This window comes from Nanorana parkeri, unplaced genomic scaffold, assembly GCF_000935625.1.
Source record: "Nanorana parkeri isolate BGI_ZX_2015 unplaced genomic scaffold, ASM93562v1 scaffold392, whole genome shotgun sequence".
Classification (NCBI taxonomy): domain Eukaryota; kingdom Metazoa; phylum Chordata; class Amphibia; order Anura; family Dicroglossidae; genus Nanorana; species Nanorana parkeri.
In genome coordinates this window covers 753,314-765,714 of record NW_017306660.1, presented here as the reverse complement: position 1 = coordinate 765,714, position 12,401 = coordinate 753,314, and the positions used below count along the sequence as shown (strand labels likewise).

General features: G+C 41.9%; 1 protein-coding gene across 1 annotated transcript in view; it reads right to left on the bottom strand.

Annotated features, from left to right (window-relative positions):
- The window catches only part of PRIMA1 (proline rich membrane anchor 1), a 31,248-nt gene that overhangs the window by 1,824 nt on the left and 17,023 nt on the right, over positions 1–12,401 (bottom strand). The window contains exon 3 of the mRNA XM_018559405.1: positions 8,206–8,317. Coding sequence (XP_018414907.1) covers positions 8,206–8,317 — 112 coding nt within the window. The remainder of the gene's footprint in view (positions 1–8,205; positions 8,318–12,401) is intronic.

The window sequence follows — 12,401 nt, the reverse complement described above, 5'->3', positions numbered from 1 at the left end:
GAGTATTGAGAAAGGGAAAGGAAAAGTGAGACGGGGTAGGAAAGAAGGGGGAAGGTAAGGTGAGAAGAAAGGAGGGAAGCAAGGAAGGAGAAAAGGAAGAGAATGGAAAGGGAGGAGGGAAGCAAGGAAGGAAAGAAGAACGGAAAGGTGGGAAGCAAAGAAGGAGGAAAGGAAGGAAGCAAACAAAGATGAAGGAAAGAAAAGGTAAGAAGAAAGGAAGAAGGGAAGCAAAGAAGGAAAAAAGGAAGAGAATGGAAAGGGAGGAGGGAAGCAAGGAAGGAAAGAAGAACGGAAAGGTGGGAAGCAAAGAAGGAGGAAAGGAAGGAAGCAAACAAAGATGAAGGAAAGAAAAGGTAAGAAGAAAGGAAGAAGGGAAGCAAAGAAGGAAAAAAGGAAGAGAATGGAAAGGGAGGAGGGAAGCAAGGAAGGAAGCAAGAGAAAGGAAAGAACAGAAAGGTGGGAAGCAAAGAAGGAAGAAAGGAAGAGAAAGGAAATCAGATAGGAAGGAAGGAAGCAAAGAAGAAGGAAAGGAAGAGAAAAGAATGGGAGGAATGGAAGGAAGCAAACAAAGAAGACGGAAAGGTAAGAAGAAAAGAAGAAGGGATGCAAAGAAGGAAAAAGGAAGAGAATGAAAAGGAAGGAGGGAAGCAAAGAAGGAAGAAAGGAAAGAGGAAAGGAAGGAGGGAAGCAAAGAAGGAAAGAGGAAAGGAAGGAGGGAAGCAAAGAAGCAAGAAAGGAAGGGAAAGGAAAAAATAAAGGAAAGGTAAGAAGAAAGGAAGAAGGGAAGCCAGAAGGAAGAGAAAGGAAAGAAGAAAGGAAAGGAGGGCAGCAAAGAAGGAAGAAAGGAAGAGAAAGGAAGGAAGGAATGAAGTATGGGTAAGAAGAAACAAAGGAAAGGAAAGAAAGAGTAATGATAGGAAATGAAAGAAAAGGAAGGACAAATAAAATACAGAGAAAGTCCGACTTGCAATGTAACTCAGAAAATCACACCATAACTGCCAGTAAGAGAAGACAGAAAGTTTTCCTTCTGACCTGCGATATGACAGCATCCTCTTTTACTAATGGGCTGATTTGATAATCAGCCAGCTCTTAACTGCCTCCCGCGGAGAGAGGCAGCAATTAGCGCAGTGTAGTGGCAGTAAACAATCAATTCTTTTCAGCTGCTGTTCTCCGCAATTATATCACTATGGGAGGAAACTGAGGCTTGCAACACACAAACCTGTCTCTTTCAGCAGTGTTGGGAGGGCACTGCAGCAGACAGAGAGATAACCGAGAGCCTATATCATTTAGTTGGATTACAATTGGCTGCAGGAAGAATTGTAGCCGGCAGTTAAAAACAATGTATTTTACTACAATTTTACGGGAAACGTTGCCCTCAATTCAGATGGGTATCTATATCCCCATAGTTAAAGTAACTGTTTCCATATTAGGGCTTCACCAAGGTGCAATAAACTGAGTGACTGCAAGCAGCTTCGGAGTTGTTCCTGTTAAAAAAAGGACCTGTCATTTTTGCAACTAGGTTGACATGACCCATAGGCCCAAGAAAGTGGAGACAGAGCAATGAAATCGGGTTTCTAATCACCTTTCCCTGGAACTGTTTTCACAGTAGGCTGGTGGTGTAACAACGGGGCGCTACATGTAAAGGGGATGAGAGCACCACAATATAAATATGGGTTCAGTAAGTCTTTATTGAGCAAGACAAAAGGTCAGGAAAGACAGCCAATGTATTTTGGGGACTCAAAACTCTCCCTTCATCAGGGCTTCAATGCTGGCAGTAATAGAGAAAGAGTAATGGGCAAGAGTTTGGGTAAAATATGTGTTGATTTGGGTCACCATTCTGGCAGCCAGGGACCTGAATCAACACATCGTTTATCCTCTTTCTTGTCCAGTACTCTTTTTCCCTCACTGCTAGCATTGAAGCCCTGGTGAAGGGGACGTTCTGAGTCCCCAAAATGTGTTAGCTGTCTTTCCTGACCTTGTTGTCATGTAGAATAAAGACTTACTGGACTTCTATTCAATTTGTAGTGCTCTCTCCTCTTCTTCACTCTTCAGACTTCTCTGGGAACCTCCAAGGATACCCACAATGACAGAGGGCTGACTTTGAAATTAGAATTTCAAGCCTATCTTCCTTAAATTTGTGTCCAATGCCCCACAAACACATTTCTTTGCCCATCAGGGAAAGATTTCTCGGGATTGTTGGAGTGTTTGGCACCGCATGGTGGGCGTTTACTTCTTTTATATTAATGCCTTAATGAGGATCATTTTAATTAGTGACAGAGTCACTTTAAGGTTGTAATAAAAAGCCGCACAAGACATCCCACAAGGGGGGGCAGGAAAATGAGCCAAAACACCAGACATGTGATTCCCATTCCCAGGCCCGTACACTGTATTTCCTACCGACTATCATCTACAGTCTTCACCTTCCCCGCCTCTGGAAGATTTATTATTCATATTTAGGCAAACTTCTGGGCTCGTGCCATCTGCCTTGTCATCAATCACAATAAAAGCCGGGGTGCCATCACAGAAATGTTCTTCCCCTTTCCTCACTCCATTTCCCAGCGCTGCAATAAATGTGAGTATTTAGTGCGCTGAAGCGTGCAGGGTGCGAAGCCTGTCACAATTTCAGATGAATATTCATAAACCCTTTCAGGGTCAGAGGACACCTTTATGCTCTGAGCGTTATAGCGTTGGAAAAGGAAGAGTACGCAGATTTTTAACGGCCTGTTGCTGTAGCTCTAACATGACCTGACAGCTGGGCGCCATCTTCAGATGAATCGGCCACAGTGGCCACATACAGGCAGATATTGGCAGAGAGCAGATTTGTCAGACTTGAAGAAATGAAAGTGAATGTAAACCTAAAAAGCTTTAAGAACCCATTTACACTTGTGCGGTGTGTCAATGCGCGTTTGTTAATACGTGACATTGAAATCCATGGGGTTTAGATGCATCAAAACGTTCCATAAATCGGCCGTCAAAAACATTTTCCCTGCAATGCACTATGGTGCGGTGCCATGCATTGCAGCACATGCACATTGCCTTAGTGTGTTAGGGTGCAATTCAACATGCATGGCACCGCAATGCATCAATGCATGTAACATGTGAATGCATGTGCATTTCCACCACCCATATACAGTATGTAAACTGGCCATCAATATATTACAGTTTACCAGTCAATAAATGTGGTGCCTGCATTCGTTTTTACCACTGCACATGATCATAATACAATTCTATTACACTCTATACATAGAACACTACAACCTCCAACATGACCGACCACTGGACACCAACATAATATAATTCTATTACACTCTATACATAGAACACTATACCCCCAACATGACCGACCACTGGACACCATCATAACACAATTATATTACACTCTATACATAGAACACTACACCCCCAACAGGACCGACCACTGGACACCAACATAATATAATTCTATTACACTCTATACATAGAACACTACAACCTCCAACATGACTGACCACTGGACGCCATCCTAATAGAATTCTATTACATTCTATACATAGAACACTTCACCTCCAACATGACCGACCACTGGACACCAACATAATACAATTCTATTACACTCTATACATAGAACACTACAACCCCCAACATGGCCAACCACTGGACACCATCATAATATAATTCTATTACACTCTATATATAGGACACCACACCACCAACATCACCAACCACTGGATGCCATCATAATACAATTATACATGGAGCAGCAATCCTATTACACGCTGTAATTACAGTTACTACACTTCTATGATGTGACCAACATGTGCCACGTTGCAGTCAGGAACAAAGTCAACGTATCGGCACAACACCTGGAGAAAACTATTGTTTATAAGAGCGAGTGGCAAGCTGGATTTGCCTGACGTCAGCTGGTCCCTGTTTGCAATTCATCCTTGAATGTCAGTTTCCTGGATCTGCTGCTAAATCTAAATAAACATTGTTTAATTTTCCCATCTGCAATTTTCTCCGGGTTTAAAAATATCCCAGGTCATTCTCTCACTGCGCAGAGTAGCTGGCTTTCGTTACGTGCTGTCAAATGTATTTCTGTGTCACAAAAAAAAACAAAACAGGAAATCGCAGCATCAGGCGGAATAAAGGACAAACTTTATTCATTCGGCATGTGAAGCCAGCCAGAGAACTTCAACATGTGTCCAGGACGTTCAGCTGCTCCGCTTAAGTAAAAAAAGTATGATCGGTTTGGCGGTCTGTCCTGAATGACTCCAGTGGATTTAATCAAAATGTCGACATTTCAAAGAAAACGTCCAATTAAGAGGAAATTAAAACTCTAAACTTTGCTTGTTCCTAATTGGAGGTAGCCATTAGCTTCATGGTTGCTGATCCAACCATTTTTGTTGGATGAGCTGAAAGGGGTGTATTTATAAATAATTTTCAGAGCCATTCGAAATGTGAATCTTTGTGAACATTTGTTCTGTGTGAATATGTGCAAAAACAAGCGTTCTTAGTATATTTTCTTTTCAAGCCCAATGTAATGTAATACCTCATTATGGCCACTAGATGGAGGTGAGAAACTTAGGAAATAAATACTTCTTTCCGGTGCTCCTCAGTGTCATCTATTACAGTACTGTATTACTATATTATTATACTGTATTACAGTACATTGGGCATGAAAAGAAAATATACTAAGAACACTCGTTTTTGCCTATATTCGCACAGAACAAATGTTCATAGAGATTCACAGGTCAAATGGCTCTGCAAATTGTTTATAAATAGACCCTTTAGTCTATTAGTGGACATATACTTCCTGACAATTTTCAACCACTGGAATCAAAATCCTGAGCGATTGAATGCATAGATTAGTGGTCGTAATTGAGCGCAAGGAGATGGGATCAAATTTATTCCAATCAAGCCCTGATTGCTTACGTCAAACTTATGATTTCAATTGCTTTTAGTAAAAAGCCGTACCGAAGCTGCCATTTTTTTAGCCCAGTTGAGTCAATAAAATTCAGATAGACAATCAAATCTATGGATGGTTGATTGCTTAGATTCAGGCAACCACTTTCGGCCATATGTTCAATTCCCTATTGATCGCAAGTGGTTGAAATTGCCTGAAAGTTGCCACATGAATGGCCAGGGTAGTGCAAACTGATTGTACAACTTCTATGCAATCTAGTTTAGTACAAGGGCTTACCTAGACAATCTGCTCAATGTACGTCCAATCAGACATACCCTTGCTCTACATAGATATTGACATTTTCGATCTTTAAATAAACTTTATTGAAGCTGTCAACTTAGTGCACACTTCTGATTTCACAATCGACCTTTTTCTGTTGGTCAATCAAACTCGTTGATGGTAAACTTCTTTGTTTGTATTTTGTACTTTGTTTATGGCAATTGCATGCGTTCATATGCGCAATTCCTGGTGGCTAGAATGCGGTTGATACTGATTGAATAATGACACGTGTGTGGCTACCTCGGCAATCGGCTTGTAAGAGGTGCCCATACACTTTGGGAATATCGGCCGATTTTCGTATGCGATCGTGTTTTTTGTCCTATATTCGTAAAGTTGATGGGCAGTGTACAACCGCAAATACTGTACAATCCATCGACTTTTGACTAACCAGCAGGTTAGAAAACTTCGGTCCATCGTATGATTTTCGCAAGGTTGGTGGCGTTTCCGTACGTCAAAATGCGTACGATCTACACTGCACATGCGCAGACGAAAATACGTGCTGCCGATTACCGCAATTCGACCAGGTGCTTTCTTCTAATTACCGCTGATCCAACCTTGCGATAATCGGGGCAGGATGGGGCCGCCATACAACGGTTTGATCATCGGACGAAAAGGGTCGTCCGATGATCGCAAGGTGTATGGGCAGCTTAAGATGTGCGATCAGCCTTCACAGAGTGAATTCAATTTCTATTTTCACAAGATCAAATCATTCTATAAGCGCTGTTGGATATTTTCGGGACAAGATCAATCCATGCAGTCCACATTGTCACCATACTCGTACAGGTCTTACCTTGTCCGCGATCCCCGCTGTGTCCTCCAGGCCGCTGCCGACTTCCGGGTTCCGTCCCTTGCGAGCGGCCGCGTCGCAGGGGGGCGGAGGCGGTGGGAAGTTTGAAAGTGGGAAAAAAATAAACTTTTTTAAAAATAGAGAAAATAAGGCAAAAAAATAAATCAAAATAAAAGAAAATCATACCACCAGTGAAACGAGCGTTTCACTGAACGGAAAAACGTGCTAAAAAACGCGGAAAAAAAAACGAGCTGAAAAACGAGCAGAAAAAATACGCCCAGGTGTGAACCCAGCCTTAGGGACAGAGGAAGTTTTGAATGCTTGAGTGTCTCTTTGTATATTTCTTGTATCTAATCTAATGTATCAATGTATCATAATATAAATCAATGTATGTAATCTGATGTATCTAATGTATCTCGATATAAATGAAAATATCTAAATTCGAATGTGTCAAATCTGAAACTCAAATGTATTTGTATGAAAACTAAATTGTGAAAACAGTATATTCCCTCATGTGATACCCCTCCACTGACTAATAATAGGTAGTGACAAGGTATTGGTCTGCGGCGTCTCAGTATATAGGGAGCTACAGCTCGCGGTATACTGAGCCTAGGGTGACGGGAGGGCGCTAGTTTGTGTCCTCCCGTTACCCTAAGGAGAACTATGGGGAAAAGCCTTAACCCCATAGTTCTCCTTTAATGCATTGCAGAGAAATGTATTCAACCACCAGATGAGCAATCAAGGAACCACACGAGGTTAATCTCCACCAAGGAAATGGCACAATTCCAGTTTGTTAATCTTTATCGAAATAAAAGATGGAGTATTACATTGCCCAGTTTAGAAGATTGCTATGTTCATGTACACTGTATGATCCTCACTATCATGCACCCACGTGTAATGTGTACTGCTGTGTGAAATAAGTAAATAGCGGGAAGTCAGCATTACCGGCTGCCAGTTTCTAATCTGCAGTGGTTATACAAATGCCCCCGTTTGTCCAGGCATTTATTTTAGCTCACTGTCAGCTGTATACTGAGTGCTCCTATCCATTCATAAACTGAGGAGATAGTATCAGTTACTATGTCCACAATTATGAATGAACAGGAAGTGATGTAGAGCACTTCCTGTTTATTCATATCTGGGAACACAGAAAGCTTACTATGTCCTCAGTTATTTACAAACACTCAGCAATCAGTATAGCTTCCTGAGTGTTTGTACTCCGCTCTCCATCCTGTCTGCTCTGCCTGTCACAGGAGCCTAGCTCTGTTCCTGCACCGCCCAGCTCAGACTCCTGACAGCTTCTCTTCTCCCCGATGGGCGCCTGTCTGTGTCCCTTCTGATTCAAGCTGCCTCTGCCCACACAGGCAGTGTAGAGCAGCGGGGATCAAAGGAGACACAGACTGGTGCCCAGCAGGGAGGAGAGAAGCTAGGCATGCACCTAATTTTTGGCAGTTTTGGTACTATCGGCATCTTACCCATAGTACCATTTTCTGTCAAAATGTTTCGGTGGCTACAATTTCGGTGCATCCCTACAATATGCCTCTAAGATTTGCCCTCACTTAATATCTGTCAGAAAAACGGGAGATTTCCCCTCTCTTCCTGATCCATCTGAATGATATCAAATGGTTATAAAATTGCATTGTCTGATAACCATGAAACAGACAGGAAGTTAGGAGATTGCCCTCACTTCCTGTTCCATCTGACTCCTGTCAAATAGATATTAATAGATTTTTTTTCTCACTGTACTGCCTGATAACTGTGGAATAGAGAGGAAGTGGGAAGATTTTCCCTCACTTCCTGTTCATTTTGACACCCATCAATCAACAGACAGGAAGTGGGAAGGGTGATACTCACTTCCTGTTCTGTTCAAAACCAAAGTGAAGAGAAATCTCCAATCTGGGGACATGAACAGCAATAAAAGTTGGTTCTCACCCTTCCCTACTAAATTCAAACCAAATAACACATTTTTGGGATGGCTTAGGACCTTAAAAATATATGTTTTCAATTAAAGAGCCCATGTTTAGAAACAAGGCTGTGCAATAACTTTTTTCATTATAAATATGTTATAATGATAATATAGAATAATAAGAAAAGAACAACAGCTAATAACACAACATATAACAATAAGAATCAACAATGATCCCAATGATTCCCTACCCCCCAGTCTTGATGGGAAGATACAGAAAGCCGACTGACTCACCTTTTTATTGCTTTGTAGCAGAGAATAACCACTATAAAGAGGACTACAGCCGCGAGGACGATGAGCAGGAAATGCCACCACGTCTCCTCTACACAGCATGCCGGGATCGTAACTGCAAAAACAAAACTGACCAATCAGAAAAGGCGCTCTGAGTAGCCACACCTCCTAAATATCAGCAAATAGTATGCATCAGTTTATCTTGTGCTATAAACATTCATCATTTATATGTTTCTTAAAATATATTTCTAGTAGGAATGAGCTTCAGGTTTCGGTTGACCATGAGTTGGACCCGAACCCGAATGGGCGAGCGTTGGGGCAATTTTGCCCCAATACTGAATCTTCGTCTGTGTTCTAGCAACCATTGACGCTGTGTGGCCATTGGTTGACTGGTGGCTGAGCCGCACAGTGTCATTGGTTGCAAGGACGCAGGTGGGAGCACCATAATAAACCTGCTAAGACGCTGGCAGCCCCACAGTGTCATTGATTGTGGTGGTGTGCCTGCCTGAGCCCTTGCAACCAATGATGCTGTGTGGCCCAGTCGCCAGCATCTAGCGACCAAAGACGCTATGGGGATCGCACAGCATCATTGATTGCTAGGACACAAACAGTTCTGAGTTTAGTGAACATGCAAGTGAGCCGAACCCAGGCCAGTTTGCTGATCATAATTCAACCAGCGTTATGTCGCGGGTTAGGGCTTGTTGCATTAAGGTAGTCCGTTTATTTAAATGGCCTGCCAACAAACCACAAAGGACCTAATAACACACCACAATTTTTTCTCTTGCAGTGCACCACAATGCACCGTTGTGCTGGCCGCACAGCGTCATTGGTTGTTAAGATGATGGTGGCCCTATAGTGTCTTTGTATGTTATGGTTGGCCCACCTGTGACCTAGCAACATATGATGCTGTGCGGTCCAGCCACTTACATCCTTGGGCATCATTGGTTGCTAGGACACAGGTGGACCTACCTTTGGATTGCTTGGATATTCGCTGAACCCGGATTACTAGCTGGATTGAGAGAACATCCAAGCGAACCAAATCCAGGCAAGGTTAGAATGTTTTTTTTTCTATGTTGGATAGCATAGGTAAGGAATAAAACTCATGTCAAGTTTTTATGGCTGTTGCAATTGGTGTAATTGGTGAGATGCCCCATGAAACAAATGTGTCAAACATTCAGTTATGAAGGCATCATTACTTTTTTGTGCGATTATACAACCAATGTGTTTCAGTGTCCCCCGCCCTTCTTCAGGGCATTGGTAGCTTTAACAAGCATGCAATAAAAGTGTCTGCCAGGAGTTAGATACTGTGGGAGGTCAATAGCGGTGGTACTCTAAAGTAAAGTAAAGTAAAGTAGTCACCACTCCAAGCTCACTCCTGTGATGGACTACAATTTCAATACAAATGAGTAAACATGACATTGTAGTCCATCCCGGGAGCGAGCTTGGAGCGGTGACTACTCTACAACACACATAGGGACCATGTGGAACAAAAGTAGCCCCCCTCCAGAAGGAAGGACAGTGTCAGCACCAATTCAGAGATGATTTGAGGATCTGCAGCCGAGTGATACACAAATAAGATACATTTTTGTTTATAGTTAAAGTGACATTAAACCCTCAGATTTTTTAACATAAAACAATACTGTAATGTGCGCCTTACTGTAATCCATGGTTGTTTCCCTTCTCTTTGCTGCTCTTCCTTTTAAATCCGTATCTCTTCTCATGCTGGGCAGAACTTCTGTTTTGCAGCAGACTGCATTGTCTCTGAAATGGATACATGTTGTCTGTGTGTAGGTTCACAACCTGAGCCAGCACTACAGGAAGAGGCACTCAGCTGCAAAAGGAAGTTCTCCCCCAGCATGAGAAGATATGAGGATTTAAAGGAAGAGCAGCAAAGAGAAGGGAAACTACCATGGATTACAGTAAGGCGCACATTACAGTATTGTTTTATGTTAAAGAATCTGAGGGTTTAATGTCAATTTAAAGTACTTTAATGTATTTTTAAGATGAGTTTAGTGTCACTTTATTTTGTATGATAGGTTTGCTGTAAAAGGGTTTTCTTCTTAGCCTGTAAATTAATTCTGCTCCATCTTAAAGAGGAACGTTACCCTACCTTCAAAATAACAACAAAGGCACCATAAGAAGAGAATTACCTGCTGCTCTTTTTTAAGTCTTCATTCACCTGGCTTTTCATGTGCACATGATCATCCAACCATTAGATCCTCCTGCCTTAATTCCCAGCCCTGCTCCTGTCTATATGGGAGTTTTGGGTGTTCTCATCCACCTTTGTGGGAACCTGTTACATTTCAATTCATTCCTGGATGGAAGATCCCTACAGTAGTCACAGTAAATGTGCAGTCTAGGAACTCAGCGCATATATCTCGGCAATAATGTCCCCATAGAGGAAGCTGTCAGGTAAGTTAACACTCCATCATCTACCAAACACTGGTGTAATGACCCCTAAAGAGGTATTTAGTTCTGATGTCAATGAAGGGACCAAAAGAACCACAAAAAAACCCCCTCCCATTAAGCACACTGAAATGACCATTTTTGACATGCCAATGTCAGTGACAAAATCACAAAGGCATTTTTTTTCCTTCTGCACTCGTTGGCAGGTGCATATGAATTTAGAAGAGGAGTAGACCGATGTGAAGGTGGAAGCGCCGTGACCTCTGTCACATCAACAGATTTATGACACTCAGGATTGTTGTTGCATTACAGAAGATATCGATCTGGCGTTCCAGGCAAAGACAAATTTTATCTTGAGTTCCTTTGCAGAAAATCCCTTCCGCTGCACTGAATCTAATTATTATAAATCACACAGCTACATGCAATGAGCACGCAGACTGCGGGGGCCTGAGCTGAGCTGGAACAGCAGAAACTCTCAGTATAAAAACTATGAGAACGGTATTCCCCACCCCTGTTACCAAAATTGCTCTTTTCATAATATTCCATAATGTTATTTGACTTACATACATGTCTGATAAAGAAACATAATGATGGGTTTTACTAATTATTGAATGAGACTACTGATGTTAGATACTTTCTATAATAACAGGTTCCTTTGTTACAATGACTCTGAAGAAATCTGTTATTAGAACAAATGTTTTGCTCTCTGGATTCCTGGATAATCTGGTCTCCTTGTTCTACAGTGAGGTATTTGGGAGTCTTGCGGTCAGTCAAGCTGGTGAAGTGTTCCAAGAAAAGAACGTCTCTTGTAATTAATAATGTGCTGCTTATGAAAATTCCTTTTTAATATGTAAAATGTTTATGTTTTTTAGGGTTCTACATGGTAACCATCCAAGATTGGAGCTCCAGACAGCAAGAAAACCTGACAGGGGTTCTAAACAGTTACAATTGTATCCCAATTTAAAAAAAAAAGTTTGGGCTAAGATGCACTTTAAATGTACCAATACACAGACTCCTTGTATAACATCTGAAAATGCCCCATCAAGCAAAACAGGTACTATAGCTGTGAATATAGTGAAAAAAAAACTGGTACTTCTAGTTATAGGGGAATATGGGACTCACTCCCATCCCTCTCAAGTCGGACGACCGAAATCAAGGCAGAATAATAACAATAAAAATAGTTGTAATATACAGGGGTACAGGTAATATACAGGGGTACAGGTACTCCTAGAATGAGATCCTAATAGGTTGGACTTGATGGACTAATGTCTTTATTTAACCTCAAATACTATGTAACTAAGTCATAACGTTGGTTCTTGACCATTCAGGCACCCAGCACAGTCCAATGGTGGCAAGGATAGAGTTCTCAGCCCCATGGAACAAATTGGAACTTGGAGCTCAAACATATCTACTTTTCACTACCAGCTGGATAGGCGGGGGAGCAAAACTATATGGTAAGTTTGTGAGGCTGAGGGTGGCATTTAAGGTGCCTTTTTACATGGGCATTACAATCAGGTCCGCCTGTCAGTTTTTCAGGTGGACCTGTTCGGAAGCCCAATGTTAGTCTATGGGGAGCCAGATCTAAACGGACGTGCGTCCGTTTACATCTGGTTACCTTCAGCTAAAGCCAGGTCTGGAAAAACAAATGGATCAGTGATAAGAGTTTAGGCTCTTACAAAACAAATTAAATGCACATTTAAAACACACACATATGTGCAACCTTACACCCTCATAATCCTAGAGTGGTGTAGAGAACTAAACTTCATATGTGACATGGAAGACCTCACCTTGTG